The sequence below is a fragment of the Mytilus edulis genome, chromosome 1 (assembly GCF_963676685.1).
Source record: "Mytilus edulis chromosome 1, xbMytEdul2.2, whole genome shotgun sequence".
In the NCBI taxonomy this organism is placed as follows: domain Eukaryota; kingdom Metazoa; phylum Mollusca; class Bivalvia; order Mytilida; family Mytilidae; genus Mytilus; species Mytilus edulis.
Window position 1 is genome coordinate 60,523,926 of NC_092344.1, and position 19,984 is coordinate 60,543,909.

General features: G+C 31.5%; 1 protein-coding gene across 12 annotated transcripts in view; it reads right to left on the reverse strand.

Annotated features, from left to right (window-relative positions):
- Positions 1 to 1,308: 1,308 nt before the first annotated feature.
- The window catches only part of LOC139486049 (oncostatin-M-specific receptor subunit beta-like), a 93,152-nt gene continuing 74,476 nt past the window's right edge, over positions 1,309 to 19,984 (reverse strand). For 6 of the 12 annotated variants that reach the window (XM_071270795.1, XM_071270803.1, XM_071270787.1 and 3 more), the window contains 14 exons: positions 19,655 to 19,784; positions 18,764 to 18,942; positions 17,770 to 17,903; positions 16,988 to 17,132; positions 16,167 to 16,258; positions 14,917 to 15,139; positions 13,622 to 13,785; positions 12,592 to 12,766; positions 11,801 to 11,959; positions 11,025 to 11,180; positions 9,744 to 9,837; positions 7,937 to 8,012; positions 6,704 to 6,865; positions 1,309 to 5,633 (listed from right to left, as the gene is read on the reverse strand). In XM_071270795.1, the coding sequence (XP_071126896.1) occupies positions 4,731 to 5,633; positions 6,704 to 6,865; positions 7,937 to 8,012; positions 9,744 to 9,837; positions 11,025 to 11,180; positions 11,801 to 11,959; positions 12,592 to 12,766; positions 13,622 to 13,785; positions 14,917 to 15,139; positions 16,167 to 16,258; positions 16,988 to 17,132; positions 17,770 to 17,903; positions 18,764 to 18,942; positions 19,655 to 19,784 (2,792 nt within the window). In that variant the 3' untranslated portion in view covers positions 1,309 to 4,730. Of the gene's footprint in view, positions 5,634 to 6,703; positions 6,866 to 7,936; positions 8,013 to 8,068; positions 8,211 to 9,743; positions 9,838 to 11,024; positions 11,181 to 11,800; positions 11,960 to 12,591; positions 12,767 to 13,621; positions 13,786 to 14,916; positions 15,140 to 16,166; positions 16,259 to 16,987; positions 17,133 to 17,769; positions 17,904 to 18,763; positions 18,943 to 19,654; positions 19,785 to 19,984 lie in introns of all 12 variants that reach the window. The other 6 variants (XM_071270743.1, XM_071270772.1, XM_071270757.1 and 3 more) reach the window with 1 other exon arrangement.

Consider the following 19,984-nt stretch of genomic DNA (forward strand, 5'->3'; position numbering starts at 1 on the left):
ATTGCGTTTGAGGTTCAGCTAGCTTAAAAACCTGAGGATAAACCCACTATTATCTGTTATGCATTTGTTTTTCACTTGGTCTGTTGATTGATATTGTTGGATTTGTCAGTTTCAATAGACTTCCTGTTTTTAAATTTGGCTTAAGACGGACGGAAGGACGGACAAGACAGACAGACAGACAGACAGACAGACAGACAGACAGACAGACAGACAGACAGACAGACAGACAGACAGACAGACAGACAGACAGACAGACTCACTCCTCTTTGACCTCGTCAGTAGGGGACTGATAAACAAGCAGCTATTGCTCTCTAATGATACCCCTGCTATGAGTATACTGTCAAAAGAAAGTTGCTGAGAGATGAAATTGACAATAAATCACAAGGTACAACATGCTCACATGATGCTTGATACCTATGTTTGATTTTTCAGAATTGAGTTTTTTGGGTATTATTTCAGGTAGTTCTGGGCCCTCTGTCATAAAACTTTACTTAGTACACAGAGTACAAAATTTGTTATCAAAACGTCAATTTGGTAGAAGTTTAGCTAGCTATAAAACCAGGTTTAATCCACCATTTTCTGCATAAAAATATGCCTATACCAAGTCAGAACTATGACAACTGTTATCCATTCGTTTGATGTGTTTAAGCTTTTTGATTTTGCCATTAGATTGGGGACTTTCCATTTTGAATTTCCTCTGAGTTCAGTACTACTTCAGTTTTACTTTTCACAAGGTATGGTAGACCTGGGTCCTCAGTCATAATATTTTACTCAGTACAAAACAGTTCAAACTTTTGATCAAAACACCAATTCAATACTTTATTTGGTTGATTTCCCAGTCAGAGTACGATAATCTTGCTCCAAATTTTATAACCACAAGGACTGATCTGTAGTTCCTGAGAAAAAATTCATTGGACAGATGGACGGAGGAAAATCAGTATAACACATCATTTGGGGGTTATGCATATCCGAGGACATTTCAGAACTGGATAAAGGAAACTATTGTGTCTGCCTTAATTTTGACTTTTTATAATCATTGAGGCCACAATTAAAAATATTTTGGTTTGCCCAAACCTGAAGGTTGAGACAGTGGGTAGGTAGGTAGGCATTTTTTTTTTTTTTTTCAAAAAGAGAAATTGAAGTATCGGGTGTTTATTAGTCTTCATGCCTATCTGATTAAAAAAAAAACTTCTTCAAATCAGGACAATGAAAGAATTTGAGTAGGCAGCTTTTTTCTGGGTAGGTAGCGTTTGGGCAAACAAACCTATTATTTTTTATGGCCCGACTATCATGAAATGATACAACAAATAAGTTTTATGATTTTATTTGCTGTTTCAACAAATGAAAAAGCAATAAACATACAAACAATGTCTAAAACTCAATTAATGTAATAAAAATATTCAAAATCTCATAGCGGTATATTATGACAAATAAATTCAAAATGAAATGAATTTTATTCAGATCTTATTCCATTTTATTTTAGCAAACCTTGAAAAGATAGAGTTGCAAAAATTTGAAATCATCTTTTTTCTTCATGAACAATAAAAGTAAAGTAGAAAATAACTAGATGAAAATATTTTTTCGTTTCTTATTTATTTGTTTTATATATCAAAGTTCAAATCATGTATCATCACCATATACATTGACTGATTTTTCAACTTTTAAATAATTTAAACCGGACAGCTGAAAAATCAAAATAAGGTTCATTAAAGAACATTTTGGATCTTTTTATATTAATTATTTCTTTCAAATGAAAGAAAAAGTATAACTTATATAAAAAGGAGAGGGTAAAATTTTCCTGTAGATTATAATACTTTGGTAAAGCCTTTGAATAGTCCATATATTAAATGTTTTAATGAGTGTAAACATATCATACCCTAATGAGAATATTCATAATATGAAAGCCAATGAAAACAACAATTTGATTATGTATATGAAAATCACAACCTTAAAATACAATAAGACAATAAATATATAAATTTTACATATGTTACATAAATATATTAATGCACATATGTCACAACCATTATTGTTACAATATCACACATTTACATGTGCTGGTCACAACATGTACAAGCACTTTTCAAATCATCTGAGCCCCGGAAGCACATTAAATTGAAAAAAAAAATCATAATAATCGCTGTCATTTAATGCCCAGTGCTTGGAGGTAAAATTAAAATTAAATGAAAATATGCGCATGGCAGTAAAGAATCTGTATATATATTCAGTCTTTTCTCTATGAAGAATATTTTTCAATTAAAAAAAAAGCAAGCATAATCAGATGTTACTGTCTTGTTGCATTTTGTGTTCTACTTTAAACAAAGAGAAACAGTTGGTAAATTGATCAATTTGAGATTATCAACTATTTTCAATACAAAAGTATGCACTGAATTCATTAGAACATGAAGTGGGTTTTAATACTGATATATTTGACCAATTTAAGTAATGGTTTGAAAAATTCTTCAAATGGTCAAATGATTAGAATATATTGAATGAGGTAGAAATTTGAATTGATTTTTCTTCAATACATGACAAAGTTTAGTACAGAAATTGTTCATTATGCTTTGGGCGATTTCGAATTTCAAAATTATATTATTAAAATGTTGCAGTAAAAGTGAAAGAGATTGATAGTACATGTACAATGAAATCCCATAACAAAAAATATTTAGTGAATTTGCTGGGACATGTTTTTGATACAACTTTTTTGTATTTAAAAAATTATTGCATTTAGTTTTTTTGGTTGAAAAAAAATCTAGAGGTTAAGAATGTACTTAGGTGAGGTTTTGGAATTTATGTCAGATATTCAGACTACTTTGTGTTTTCCCATATGATACAAGGTAAAATATTTTTGCCCCATAACACCTACTTATCTTTAATATAAGACTTAATAGCTCATAACAGGTCATTTGATAAAATTTAAGCAGATTCTTGATTAACTTTCTTTTGATTTGAGACCCATATTATACCAATGCAAATATAAGGTAAAAGTTCGAGTCAGCATTTTCCCGCCATATTTTATGAATCAAATATCTCGAAAAGGAGCTCCATGACCTATCAATATTTTTAGCTTATTCTGATCCTTAACTAATACTCTTTCAGCTTATAGTATCAATTTCAAATTATTGATTTATTTAATTTCATCTAATATCACCTAAGTACATCCTTAAACAACAGTTTTTTGAAAATAATTGGTGAATTTGGAAAAGCACCAACTGATTGGTTTTATGCTATCCTTTATATTTCAAATGGAAGGAAAATTCAAGCAAAAATGTATTTCACAAGGAGATATTAGAATTTTATTATAAGATGCATTAAAATAAATTATCTTGATAATAAATATTCAAGAAAAGAAAAAAATACTCTTCAGATCTTCAGAAAAAAAATCATTTATAGATCACAATTCTTACAATATGTATATATTTCTTAAGTTTCTTTAAAATCATTTATTCATTATTTGTATGAAATTTAAATATATTGAAGGTAAGCATTTTAAAGCTGACAATATACTGAAAATAAACCCTTCATCAGCACTTCAGCACAAGTTATTTTTCATGAAGTAACATATAAACAATGGTCCGATAAGGAATGTCTTTGTAGATAATCACAACCAAGAACATATATTAAACATATATAAAGTAGATAGGAAAATCCTCCTGTCTGCATTATTACACTTTCAAATGGTAACATATTCATTAGTTTTTTAACTTTAAAGGTTGCTTGATTTTGATCTAATTTGCAAAAATAAATAAATTGGTACATGTATAATTTCATTCTTATTTGAAGACCTTCTCCATAAACGTGACCTATTGAAATAATGAAATATTTTGATTAACACAAAAAAATGTGTCTGGAGCTCTGTCTATTTATTATATAACCAAACAGTCTTAACACATATTAATTTTTTATAAATATTTTTGTACCATAATGATCAAGTTATTAAATAGATGAATTATTAACCTCCGATTAATATAAGTTTTATTGCTATTTAAATTTTTATTACTTTGACCCACTGACCTAACTTAACAAATTTTCTCATGCGAAATTTTAAAATAATGTCCATGATATTCAGTAATGGAAAAAGAAAAATAACAGGAAGGTCAATAGGTCAATGTTTCCCCGTCTCTCATTGACAATTATGAGCATACAGGTTCAATACATGAAAAAATGTTCAATACATGAAAAAATACTTTTCAGATCTTCAGAAAAAACTTTCTGAATTTAAAGTGTCAGTATACATGGTATATAAAGCAGGAGTGATATGAAATAACACTCCTTCATGTCCTTATTTAGATAAAAATAAAATTATCTGTAATTCTATATAACATAGAATTTCTTTGACCTAATTACAAAAATTGTTGCATTTATACAAATAAGATAATAAGTAAAACTAGAAATATGCTATTTAAATATATTTAATCAAATATTTTTTTTTTACAAATTTTGATTTAAAGTTAAAACACATCTTTTTTATTGATATTTTTTTTAATACTTTAAGGTCAATAAAAACAAATAATATACACAAATTATTAAAACTTAATATTTAACACAGAAGTTTTTGTATTATAACATACAATATGCTATCCACATCTTATGCGGAAGTTATAGAAATATTAACTGTAAAAAAAAAAAAGATCAATATTTTTTGTACAAGTCGAATTTCTCATATAGCACTTTCAACTAAACATTACACAATGAAATGGAAATATCTTTGAAGTCAGTAGCAGTATACATTAAAGCTCTGTTGCGGTTCCTGCATCTAACAACGACAATGAACCATAAAAGTGAGCAGGTACATTAATGACTTCACTTACGGGCCGCGGTCCCGGTTTAATGTTTAATTCTTTTTTATATGTTGCTTCTTCTTTATCCACGACAATGTTCGGATTAGGAAGAAGTTGTGTTATATTTTCTGTCGGGATGTACCCATTTATCATTTTGATGTCATTATTGTTTGAACATTTTTGGCATGGTTCATGCACGTAACCATTACTATCAGGAGGACCGAAAACAGAATTGTCGGCTTCGGCAAACTGTCCTGCATCTTGAACATATGATGTGATTTGTTTGTCATCAGTTTCATGAGATTCATTCGAATCCTGTGTTTGATCATCCTCCAAAGCCGAATTAATCTCATTGGAAGTACAACTTTTCAATGTATCCTCGTTAAAATGATCGTACTTTCTCCGATCAAGAGGTAATTTTATATTAAAATGCTCCCTAGAATCTCCTGAATCAAGAGCACAAGGAGGTTGAGTCACTATCTTATTAGATAATATGGATAGATTGTTCGTCTCATCATAGGTGGGGTCGTCCACCATACTGCCTACACTATGACATGGTTTGCTAAACGGCAGATGTTTACGTGGAATTTTTTCCGAGTTTGGACATTTTACAATGTCAACACAACTATATGGTGACACAACACTAGATAACACGTCAGCACTACCCGAAACACCTGAACTTCTTTGAGGTCGAGGTCTAAATGAACTAAGAGTTTTGTTGTCATGGTAATGTGATTCTCTGGAATCCATACTATTTCTAGGGAACTGTAGACGTGAGAACAGTGATACCATACTACTTCTACTGCCCTCTGGAAATCGGACATAATTCTTTCCTCCTTTTCCATATAAACCCTGTAAAAGACAAATTTTAGAAGTTAAATGTAATTTCAAGAGAAAATATAAAACTTTAGATGATTATTAATGTAATTTCACTAATTGAGATTAACACAGAAAAGGGGAGGCTTGAGATCTCAAAATCTAATTTAATCTGAAAGTCAGGAACTTTGTCGTTTGTATTTTTCGGTATATCTTTTTGTCATGTCAGGAATTTAGTCTGATGGTATATCTTAAATATTTAGTCTCTCTTAAATCTCTTAAAAACTTGTGATTCATATCATTTGGCACAGCCTCCTTATAGATACTCCTGTGTTGTTAAAAACCATATATATTGACCTCTGTTTGTCTTCTGTTTTTTTTTGTCATAGGAGAGTTACTGTCCCGTTGGATATACATCCTTGCATTCAAATACTCTCTTGAGGTTTATAAACAACAGAAGCAATGTGATAGATTAGAAGTATATCTACACACATATATAGTTTGAAGATTATCCGACCGTGCAAGGGCTGTATAGCCAGTCAAGGTCGTTAAAAACTTCCATTTGTTGTTTGAAGATTATCATGTGATATGCGTGATAGATTTGCATGATATCTACACACATATATAGTTTGAAGAAAATCATGTGATATGCGTGATAGATTTGCATGTTATCTATACACATATATAGCTTGAAGAATATCATGCAATACATTTGTATTTATAAAGGTCATATCAATGAGCATATTTTCTTGGTGTGAGTTGCAGCAATACCAGTCATGAATGTACATACCATGAACTAAGATTGAATTGTGTTTTGAGCAGGTACATATGAATCAAAATGTCATAAAGTGAGGGTGGCAGTGCTGCCTAGACATAGAACTGCATACTTTAAACTGAGATATGTAAGCACTCTTTTTTTACGTTCATATACTGAAAAATATGTCTTCAGAGTGAGAGTGGCAGTGATGCAAGAGATAACGATAAAAATTTTGTTCATAATATTTTAAAGTTCCCTTGTATATGGTCAGTTATATAACTCATCTCAACGCACATTCATACAGATGTCACGAAAAAGAATAGCTGAAATAAATAAAATGTATCCATACCTTTTGAGAGCCCATACCGCTTTGTATGAGTGGCATATCAATGGACATAGACTCTGGAGTTGTTGGCGATGGTGGTGACGGTGGCAGATCAGGAATCTTTGAATAGATGTCATCATCTGAGTCAGGTGACTGGGATGTCTTAGAACTAGGTCTTATCATTGGCTAAAAAAAAGAAAAAAAACCTTGTCTTGCATATAATGGAAAATAATTAATTTATGCTGTACTATATCAACATTCTTGTATTATTTTAATTTATTTGTTCTCTCTTTGCAAATACAAATGTTAAAATAATGTGAAATTACTTATGAGTTAAAATTTGTGGATTTTAGAACATTCCCAACTCCCATATTTGGGTAGGTATAATAGTTCTTACTTTCTATTTTCACAAATGTGTAATTAAATCTTTAAAGTAATTCAATAAAGGACCAGTTGAGTCAAAAGGAAGATATATAACATGAACTATATAAAACAAACTAATTTTACTACAACTGCAGGTGCATTTTGATAACTGATGTCTCCTCAGTGATGTTCAAGGCCAAAATATTTGAAAATCCAAAATCAAATACATGTATATCTAATACCGACGAAACCAAAAAGGGGAAGTAAATTTGATAAAGATGATTTTTCTCATCAATAATCAAGCTAGCTTGAACAGCTGCATCATAAGGTTGTGTACCGAGAAATTTCAATTGCGTCATTTATTTTTATAGGTAGAATTTCAATTGCAGAATTTTTCTTATGTTCTTTAAACGTAGATTATTTTAATTTTCAATATCTTATGATAGTGCAGTTTTTGCACACAGCTGCATTAAAAACAAATCTTCTATAATTATTTCCCAGTATGTAGTTTAAAAGCAAGATATAGATAAGTCTAGCTACTATAAGTCTAACTATTAAAACAATTCTATTTCTACAAACACCATCACCAAAACAACACATGTGGACCTACCATTGTAAAAATACATTTATCTTGAATAAAAGAAAAGGATGGGAAGAGGTTCATGCGATTAAAAGGCCAAACAGATTAAATTTCTTGATTCACATTCCAAAAATCCAACTTTGATCGTCTTTTCTTCAATTTTAAAATTTATCATCATTTAAAAAAAACAAACATCAAAACTATCTAGAAATTTCTATGGCCTGTACAGAACATGCAATTTTAACCCATGCATAAAGACTAAAAACTTAAGGAACGGGATATAAAAGTAAAAAGAGAACAGATGATTCACTTACAATGGGAGGCAATGGAACATTGGGTAAATCTATATCATATGGCTTGAACTGTTCCTTAACTTCGGCAGCGCATCTCCTGAAAATAATGTGAGAGTTATAAATGTGCTGTCAAGCGAAAGCCTATCCACTTACAATATGAGGCAATGGAACCCTTTGTAAGCCACTGAGTAAGTCGTCTGCTTCATTTTGTGGATCTTTCACATCTTTTTTATAGCATCTAAAAATTACGTTGGGTAAAATGATGTCATATGGTTTGTGTGCACTCCTACATCTTCTGAAAATATCATCATGAGAGAAAAATATTTATACACTTCAGATAACAAAAAGCTTCAATTCTCTCTCAAGAGGTCACAGTATTAACAGACTGAAGTTCAGATCTACAAAAACTTAGTTCAATCCTGAAAAATATTCATACGATTGTCCGAAGTCAGTGGTTGTTTTTAATCAGGTTTTTTTCCCCCTAATTTTTATTATTTCACATCTAATAAAATATATAATCATAATCTGTTAAAATTATATACAACTCTTTTTAATTTCGAAATTGATTTGTTGTAGAGAAGGTATGTTGACCTGAACCTGAAGATGTTTTTTTTGTTGAGTCATTGGGCTGCTCTCTCATTGGCTAATACCCCCCCCCCCCCCCCCCCACATATCTCATGTAATTCTTTACATCATTCATTAACTTGCTGGTACAATTTCAATATCTAAAAGAGCACCATATACATCTAGGAAGATAAGTACAACTAAGAACCCATAATAAGAAATGCTGATTAAATGACAAAATATATCAAATAAAAGTTGCTAATTTTATGAAAAAGATGCAATGAAGAATTAAAGCAAGAACATCCCAAACTAATTTGTTGCTGTTGTTGCTAAATCATTAAAATAATCAGAAGTATCTTAATGTTAACTTTGAAAATGATATTTTAAATAAAATACTGTTACATGCACCAACCAAAAACCTCCCATTGGGATATGTCGGCAACTCAGGATTGCAGCGAACTTATAAAATACAGGATAAAATGGTATTATGCTTACTTGTGAAGTAGGCAGATTTTCTCCTAAAAAGTAGGACCTTTTAAAAAGGTCAAAAGTTGCATACATGTCTAAGATTCAGTCTGAAGTTGTATAAAAAGCATGAATATTTCTACTTCAGTCTTCATTGCCATTGGCAATTCTCAAAATATAGATAAATAAAATTGAGTCATTTTAACAATTGAATTTATGCCCAAATTTACTACGCATACTACTTATTTAGACTCTAAAGAAATAAGAGGAGCAACTGAAACAAGACGCTGAAATTTTAGCAGCTGTCATTCAGCATACACTGAAAAAAGAAAATGGTGGAAATTTTAAGGGGAGTCAACTTCTTTCAGAAGCATGCAAAGACATGAGAAATCAAACTCTTTTGGCCTTGTATGTGACAATTCATCTTTAAATAAATCAGAAACAACAAGAATGTGTCCCCAGTACACGAATGCCCCACTTGCACTATCATTTTCTATGTTCAGTGGACCCTGAAATTGGGGTAAACCCTCTAATTAGGCATTAAAATTAAAAAGATCATATCATAGGAAACATGTATACTAAGTTTGAAGTCGATTAGACTTCAACTTTATCAAAAACTACCTTGACCAAAAACTTTAACCTGAAGCGGGACAGACGGACGAACGAACGGACAGACGAACGGACGAACGAACGGACGCACAGACCAGAAAACATAATGCCCCTCTACTATCGTAGGTGGGGCATAAAAACATATTCTGCAATTATTTACCCAAACGACAGAAAATTTTATTAAACATACCTAAAAGCACAGATAAATCCAATCGAAGCTAGAATAACAAGAAACAGAATAGATAAGGAAATCCCAGCTATTTCATTTGTTGTCAAGGAGATACCTAAAACATAAAAAAAAATCATATTTTAAAATAAGTAAAAACATAACATTTTTTTCATTGAAAAGATAATGAAGAAAATAATAAATGTCAGGGAAGCATTATACTTCTTTAATTAACATGTATATATGCATATATTTATCAAAACTATTAAATCCCCCTTTTTAAGAATATAAAAATTTGTATGCTAAGACATATGGTTTATGAACAGAGGCCATAGTAAAAAAAATTCGTAAGGGTTCCACAGAACCCAGTGTCTCGCCTACTTTTGCTGTTAATCATAGACTCAACAAAAATGAGGAAAAACATCAATAAAAATTTCCCTCTTGATACTGTCTTTTGATTGAAAGAAGCTTCCAAGTTTGGTAAAAAATCCAGGATAGTTTATGAATCTAATAAATGTTTTATAAACTTTAACTGCAGACTGTATGTAATGTTAACTGGAAGAAAAACTAAGTCCATTTATAAGTAAAATACGGAAAAAGTGATTATTTTTTTTTACAAAATTTACTTCTGAATAATATCTTATGATCAGAAACAAGCTTTTGTCTAAGTTTGGTAGAAATCCAGGATAGTTTAAGAACATTATAAAAATTTTAAAAACTTTAACTACAGAGTGAATGTTTTGTTTAAAGTCGAAGGCTCGACAAAAATCATACAAACATTTGTTATGAAGATTTGAATTATGGATTTGATCATTTATGTTTGTGTGTCAGCATAACTTATGCAAAGTTAAGGGGATACCTAACATTACAGGGAGATAACTTTTTAAAATCAGCTTAACATTTCAATCACATTGTATTTGTTAAGGAAATATGAAGCTTCTCAATGATCAACATTAGTGCTTGTCAAATTGCTATGTGTATCCAATGAAAATTTTCCCAGAAAGTGTTTGGTTCAAGTTTTTTTTTAACTTTTTAAATTTTTGTCAAAGGGTCAAAATAACTATTTTGTAAAAATCGTATGAAAATTAAATAGCCAAATTGATTTTAGTCAAGGTGTTTGGTACCATCTTAAAAGAATGTTTGTTGTATATTGGTGAACCTTTAAGGTCTCTTCTTACTCTCCTGAATCATTGATAATGGAATAACCCTGACCATAAGAGAGGTGAGTGATACCAGAGGGACATTGAAACTCGTGAGTAAAAAAATAAACTGACAATGCAATAATAATTTATGCTTATGACTTACCAGTAACTGGAATAGTTGTGTAGACTGGATCTGATTCTGGACCTAAGCCACCACTTGTCATAGCCTGAACCCAAACTCTATATGTAGATTTAGGTGACATATCTTTAAGAACTACACTGGTATCATGTCCATTTACATTTACAAACTGGTATGTGCCTATCAAATAAAAATAATGAAATAAAGATTAACATATACCATTTTTGAATCTTTCAAGAACCACAACTCCTGAACGGTGAAAGTGAAAATCATCAATATCGAACTTGACCTCAGTTTGTCATCAGTAACAACATATTAAAATTTCTAAAGCTTTGGTTAAATGGTTCATGAGTTACAGCAAAGACAAGACTTGAAACACCATTTTTGAATCTTTCAAGAACCTTTAACTGCAGAAAAATTTCAAAAGCTTTTGTTGAATGGTTCATGAGTAAATGCATGGACACTGCTTGGCAGCCGCCCGCCCAAATATCCCCAAATCTATAACTGATTTTTACCTCAGAAAGCAGGTTAAAATGAAGCTCAGGTTTTATTGAAGGACCATAATTTATCTATACTGTGGATTCATTTATTTTCGTGGGTACCAATTTTCGTGGTTTGAGGAAAACTTGCACATTCGTGGATATTTAATTTTGTGGTTTTGGCAAAGTCTGCATACATTCCTTTAGACAATTTGCAATTCGTTGTATATTTAAATTCGTGGTTCCCCTGTACCCACAAAATCCACGAAAATTAGTATCCAACGAATAGTAATGAATCCACAGTAATCAATAAGTACTCACCACTACAATTTTGACCCTTCACTGATTCACAATAAAACACAGTAAACTTTGTGATATATCCACCCATTTCTGAACATGCAAATTTGTCCCATTCTACTTGCACACTGTTGTCTTCAACCAATGAAAGAACTCGTACATTCTTGGGAGCCAGTTGAGGTCCTGCAAAGCAAATTTGAATTTAGATAAAAAGAGCAGTTACAATGATAACTCGTACATTCTTGGGAGGCAGTTGAGGTCCTGCAAAGCAAATTTGAATTTAGATAAAAAGAGCAGTTACAATGATACTATAATATCCATGACAAATTTCTAACTAAGAAAGACTTCAACCTAAGTTTTATTTCAAATATAAATACACACTACAAATGTGAGTTGAATCAATTGTACATGCCAATTCAGTTGAAATCAGTGTTAGTTGTGATTTTTCCATCCTGTATTCTAATGCAACATCTATTTGATGATTTGAGGTGGTTGCAAACAGCTGTTTACTGGCTCAACTAACACGTTGTCAGTATACTTGCAACCATCACATCACCAATTGATTCTGTCATAGCTTTTAAATACAATATAGTGATCTCCTAACTGAGAAACCCCTCTACACACATTATACAAGTTTATTTTTTATCGATTTTTAAATCTAATAAATTTACGTAAAGATAGATTAGTTATTTCATACTTTTTTTTTGTTTTTTTTTGTTTTACATATTTAAGATACCGAAAGTCTTGCATTTGATTTAGTTACAACATAATGTTTTTTACTTGTGTGTGTACTGAAATGTTCACCTGTTACTCACTTTCATTCTGCATAAAAATGCATTCGTTCCACAAAATACCACTGCTGACAGTATCTCCTGTTGGGTGAACAGTTTCCATGGAGATACCAAATATCAAACTTCTCATTTCATCTTTATTGACAGTTCTGGTATATTTTCTCTGGTTTCCTTTTAAAACAGCCCACTTAATAGGTTCCTACAAAAAGAGAAAAAGAAAATTCTTTTTAAGTTATGATTTGATAGGAAATTTTACTCAATATGCATGTCCATGATCTTTAAGTCTTTTGCAATATTACAAGTTTTAGATTTCCTTCATTTTCTAATCATTATCTAAATAAAATTGAGAATGGAAACCAGGAATGTGTCAAAAAGGCAAAAACTGTATCAAAGAGCAGAGAACAGCTGGAAGCCACCAATGGGTCTACAACACAACAAAATAATCCACACTCAGTCATAGGCAGCTTTCAGCTGAACCATAAAATAAAAATCAGCAAAAATGGATGTCACACAATCAACTTTGAAACATATAAATGAACCAAACTTATATAGAATAGAATCAAGAAGATATATTTTGCTCACTAAGATCCAGAAATTATATTTTTGTGCTTTTTCAATTAAGGATTTTTGAGTTGATGTGAACCATGAATTGATATGTTCAATGATCATGCATAAATCTTTCTATAGGCTTGTATACCAATTTTGGAAAATTAAACCATAAAATCAAATTTCCAATCAATTCGTTTAAATGAAAATAAATGAATTCACAGTGCTAGGGATTTATTATTATGTATGGAATTACTTTTGAAGAGTCCATGGGTAAAGGCTAAGCAAGTATTTTAGCATTCAACAGAATACAATTTATTTTATGTTTGTATGCTGAATTTATTCAAGAGCAATTTTCCTTTAATCAACCAAAAAGTTGATTGATTAATTTTTGGTTGCTTAATGTCCAGTGGTAAATATTTCAGGCATGTTTAGGGCGATCCAAAAAGTTGAAGCCACACAAATAATTGAATCCACGGTATAATCCAAAGACTTTATAAGAACTCACCAGACAAGTGTAATCACTTTGAGCACCTTTACACCAAAAGAGAGTATAACCAAGTATTTGTTGTGATGTCTTTGGTTGGTGCCACTTTATATGTAAACGAAAAAGATTGTTATATGTGGCCGCCTGCTCTGCCTCCACTAGGAAACGATCTGGGTATGGTGGTTCTGAAATCAAATATAATACCATGATTACAATAAATCTGCTTTAGAATTTGATGGCCAGAACAAGATATCAAATATATAATTTAAACATTTAAGGGAGTTGACAGATATTTGTTAGTAAACTGTAATTGTCGAATGCAGCAATAACATGTAAACAGATATCTAATATTATGAGACCTATAGTTTGATAATTTTTTTTTCAATTTATCCTTTTCAGCACCTATTGTATTAAAAAATTTAATCAACATGCGGTTAGTTTAATCTCAGTTCTTCATTGGTTAAAGTCCGATTATGACGTCGAATTTTCTTGTTTTCCTCTGAATTTCTTATTGTGACGCCATATAGAAAGAACACATCTTTTTGCAGACCATTTAAAAAGAACGAATGAGTTTGCCTGCCTATTATTTGAAAATCATTAGAGTCTCGTTTAATACCATATTTATCCACTCTCGACAATTAAATTTTGAATATTTAACTGTCTCCAGTGGATAAATATCGTATCACACTTGATGCTATATATACATAATTGAAATTTCCAAATAAAACAAATGAAGACTAACAAAATAGGACATATAATTATCATGACAAAAAGATATTTCTGACATGAAACTTTATATTTAACTGGAATGATGTGCATGAAAAAATTGGTGACATTTTGTTGTGGTTTTCACTTCTATTTTAACAGGAATGATGTGCATTAAAAAAATGGTGAAATTTTGTGGTGGTTTTCATTTCTTTTTTAACAGGAATGATGTGCATAGAAAAAGTTGGTGACATTTGTTGTGGTTTTCACTTCTATTTTAACAGGAATGATGTGCATTTAAAAAATTGGTGACATTTTGTTGTGGTTTTTCACTTCTATTTTAACAGGAATGATGTGCATTAAAAAATTGGTGAAATTTTGTGGTGGTTTTCATTTTTTTTTTAACAGGAATGATGTGCATAGAAAAAGTTGGCGACATTTGTTGTGGTTTTCACTTCTATTTTAACAGGAATGATGTGCATTAAAAAATTGGTGACTTTTTATTGTGATTTTCACTTCTTTTTTAAAAGGAATGTTATGTATAGAAAAAAATAGTGACATTTCATTTTGGCTTTTTCACTTCTTTATTAACAATTTCAATCCATACATACTTTTATCTTTTCCAAGAATAAGAATACTGGCTCTGTGTGGCGATAATCCTTTCTTTGTCTCTCCCTGGATATCAACAAGATAATCTGTTCCCGACATCAACATAAGTTGCCCTGATGTCTTGGTACCAGTAAATATTTCCTCAGGAGATTTCTGTTTGTCAAAATCCTGGGATGTAATCTTGTAGTTTGATATCTCTCCATTTGTTAGTCTATCCATTATGGGCTGTAAAGGAAATTTTCAGAAACATGTACATTTGGTCTTTTGTGGATAATTGTCTCATTGGCAATCATACCACATCTTCTTTTTTATACGTTTGGTTCTTTGAAACTTATAATTCAAATGTAAAGTTTCCAATAAGTGGAAATTAAAATATTTTCTATGAAAACAAGCATGGTACACAGGGAAGGCATTTTTAAAATTGGGTAACCATCTATAGAGGCACTATTACACATTAGCTTATGAAACACTCATTAGTAGATGAGATTTTGAAGAGTCCTCCCTGGGTCCCATGTATTTTGTTATGAGACAGCCCTTATAACAGTTCTTATCTTTGACAATAGTGAGCAGTGGCGGATCCAGAAATTTTCATAAGTGGGGGCCCACTGACTGACCTAAGAGGGGGCCCGCTCCAGTCACGCTTCAGTGATTCCCTATATAAGCAACCAATTTTTTTCCCAAAAAGGGGGGGGGGGGGCCCAGGCCCCCTGGCCCCCCCTAAACCCGCCTCTGGTGAGGTATTTTACTGTACATGTACCAATGTTGTGTCATGAATGGATAAAAAAATATCCTTTTTTTCTTTTCTATAATAAGAGCAAACACTGCTTTAATCAACCATGGTTAAAGACATTTTTTTCTCAGAGGTAAAACTTCAAGATTCTGTTGCAGACAAATTGACTGTTGAAAAGCATTTTTATCTCGTACACTATTATCGGGTCTTAATTAAATAGTCATAATTATCTAAACTATCCTTTTGAATAAATAATTTTATTTCAAAATACTGTAAATTCAGAAATTATTGCATGCATTTATTATTGCAATTTTGTCATTTCAGACTAAAATGCGAATTTATTATAATTTTTGCGATATTGAGAAAAATTCTGTTTAATTCATATAAAAAGTTTCAAAATGCAAGTTTAAATTATTGCGATTATAACCCGGTTGCATTTTTTCGCAATATTTAAAACACAGCAATTATTTCTGAATTTACAGTATTGATAATTGATGTATACATTTAGTAGACAATACTAACCCTCCAGTAGACAGAAATAACACGACAATCCTGGAAACTACACGGTTTCTCTACAAAACCTCCAGGCTGTACTTCTGGTGCAGCTCCTGGCACTATAGGAAAAACACTTATATTATGTGGGAGTATTTTGATGTATATTTGATATATGGTATATTTACTATGGATTCCTTATTTTTCGTTGTACACCAATTTTTGAGGGTACAGGTAAACCATGAAATTAAATGTTCAATGAATAAGAAATTTTCCATAGAATTGTATGCAGACTTTGTCATAACCACGAAATTAAATATCCATTAACATGTAAGTTTCTTTTATCCACCAAATTTGAAACCAACGAAAATAAATGATGCCACAGTAAAACATAATTTAACAGTTGACATTTTCTCACAAGTTACAAGTTTAACTTTCCTTATAATTAACATTTTTTTTTTTGGAGAAATTGGAAGAGTTTTACTACTTTTGAACATTTCACAGACACAAAATGATATTTTTTAAAAACTTTCTTTTCTGTGTTCATTTTATGGACTGCCATCTTAAACTGTCTGAATGTTTCAGTCAAGAGACTGTATCAAGTCATGCTATCTGGGTCATAATATGATATTCCATTTTGTGGTTGTGATGCAGTTTGTGCGGTCTGTTATACTTATACTGTTCAACATTCTCCTGTAATTCTTATCATTCTTTTTATGCATATCTAATTTGCAAAATGAATAAATTTATGAAGTGTCAATCAAATGAAAATGGTTGATTGATGCTTGCTTAACAACCTGTGTCCAAAAAAAAAAACCAAACACAAAACAACCTAACACTAAATGCCTTACCATCATCATCCAATTTTATAGTAGTTTCTACTTCATCACTCCAGAATCCATCCCAAAATGGTTTACATGCTATCTTTACAGTGTACTCTGTGTTAGGAACTAAGTTGCAGATAGTCTTCCTATTAACGTCACCTAAACTCAAAACCTATGAACAAAAATTGAGGGAGGATTTTATAATAAGAATGTGATGTTTTAATACCTTTGTTTAATATCATGGTTTACATAAGTGTTGGAACAGTATCTCTTGTGGTTAGAAGAATATTTCAAGGACCCCAAGAGCTACTGTTCTACAGCTAGGTTCTATTACATATTTGCATCAAGTATATATTATTATATATTATTTTTTTTCTATAATTTCAAAGAAAAGGGGGGGGGGGGGTCCAGAAAATTTTTCAACTTAAGTATATCTGTTGTGACTGTAACTGAATAGCAACAGCACCGCAGACTTTAAAATTAATCTATCTTAAGCTGATCCTTTTCCATATCAACATTTAAGATCCTGTCACATAAAAGAGGGTGGTAAAGGGTTATTTTCATGCAACGTGTTTTGCCATTTTTATTTCAGGAGGAGCCCTGGAAAAGGTTCGTTATTTGCAGTGGTTCGTGAAATCAGGAAAAACATTAATGTGCAAGAATTTTTTTTATTGTTCATTCATCGTGAAATGGCAATTTCATTTTGTGTTTTCCCTTCAGATAACCCCTGTTATGCCCCTCATAAAAATCTACCCAGTTTCTTACGTCTTCGTAAAATTTTCTAGGTACAAAGGAGATTATTGACTTACCTTCCATGATATTTCCCATCTAGATTGGTACTGTATCCTATAAATTTTGTCTTCTGTTCTGCTGTGATTCCATTCTAAGTGAAGGCATGTGCTGTTTTGAGAGGCTTTTAAATCTGAAACACTATTGGGTTTTACTGTAAAAAAAAAAAAAAGAGACAATATTAAATTATTTTTCTAAAATCAAGTGTGATCAATTCGTAGACTAAGTCCAAACTGACTTGAAGTATTGTGATGTCATGGGGGTGGGTGGGGACTGTTGAAACCTAATTTGTGTAACCTACTCCTACAGTTTTAAATCCAGATTCCTGAAACTACTCAGAAAAATATACAGTCTTATGTGGGGTCATAACAAACAATCTCAGTGTTGGCGGTCTATAGAGTGAACACTGTAGATGAAATACCTTTAACACTGAGGTGCGAAGACTTCACTATGAAAGTGTGAGTTCAGTCCCTACTCCAACTTGCCTTCATTTCAAATGGCAACTATAAGTTATGTCAAACCATCACAGATCATTCCCCTTTGAAATAAATTCGTTCTTCGTCAAATTGCATCTTGCATTGCCATGAAATGTTTGCCACTTGACATTATACACAAATAAATGGAGAATGTGTTTATGGGTCGCTTGTAAATATGCACGAGTCAACTTCCACATACAGATGCAGAATTCATGTAGTTAATTCGTAATTATAAGCATTGTCATAAAGTTTCATAACATTTGGTTGAGGCAAACTAAAGTTAAAGAAGGGTAACAACAGATTTAGCATTTTTTTTCCATTTATAAAGGGACATAACTCTAGAACAGTAAAAATGACACCATCCAATTAAAATCTTGATCTGTGTTTTGTAGTAATAAGCATTGTGTTTAAGTTTCATAACATTTGGTTAAGCCAAACTAAAAGAGAATGGACACCAATTTGGGGACGTAAGAAAGGGATTGGCAAGGGCACTTAATGCCCCCTTCGCCTAGCAGTGGGGGCATAAAAATATACCTACCTATTTTATTTGTCTGTTCATGGAATATTTTAGACTTGGTTTCATTTCCTGTTTTATTATTTCTGACAATTATAACCATGTAATACAGCATATCTGGTCGAAAACTATCCAGACCATCATTTGGTTTCCAAGCACACGAGTTCAATGTCTTATGGGGACAATCATACTGCTGCTCACCTCTGCAAAGGAAGACGGAAAAAAAACACCATTTTAAAATGTGCGATTTTTCTTTGAATAGACCTCGAAATATCGTTTAGTTTTTTGGAGTCCACAAGTTGCCTCCCTTTAAAAGATTTTGAGAGTGACTTGATTTCACTATGTAGTAAGTCCGCTGGCGAGTTTAAACAATTTTCAAAATTCTTTGGTGACTTAAATCATAATTTCACCAGCAAGATCATGGCCTGTCCTTGGGTTGCTGTGTAATTGAAGTACATGCCAAATCTCCTGTCATTCATACTAACTTAAGCCAATTCAAGGCAATGTGGCTTTTTCTTTTTTCATGAATACCCACTTTTGTAGAAAATTCTGTGGATTGAGGAAAACTTATATCTGGGGGTTATTTGATTTTGTGGTTTTGTCAAGGTGTGCAAATTCAGGAGACCATAATTTAGTTGTGGTTGTCTTTGGTTCATGCCTGTCAAATTTGCTTTTAATAAAATGTTTTTTTTTTAATTAGGCTGTTAATTTTCTCTTTTGAATTGTTTCACATTTTTTATGTCAGGACTTTTATAATGACTATACATTAGGGTTTTTTTCATTGTTGTTAGCTGTGCAGAAACCTTTTATTCATATATTCATGTCATTTGAAATTAGGTAGATAGTAGTCTCATTAGCAATTATTGCACATTTCCATATTTTTGTATACATACTTAATATTTAAAGACAACTTACTTGACTGTCCAAACTAACTGGACATCAATATGGTTTAGATGGACATAATTGACCCCTAGATCCCATGAACATGTCATGCTCTCCCAGTTGTATACGGTACATGTTATATCCTTTATTTGATTGGGTTCATCTGCATAGAGAGTAAAATATATAGTTAGTACATGTTAACAGTAGTATCATGATTTTACATACAATGATATAAGAGTATTAACATTCAACACTTTAGATACAAGAAGTTCCTGCTTATAAAAAAAAACAAAAAAAAACCACTTTAACTTTATGCCTAACTGAAAGGTGTCCTTGTTAAGTTCCACAAGTCGTCAAGTTACT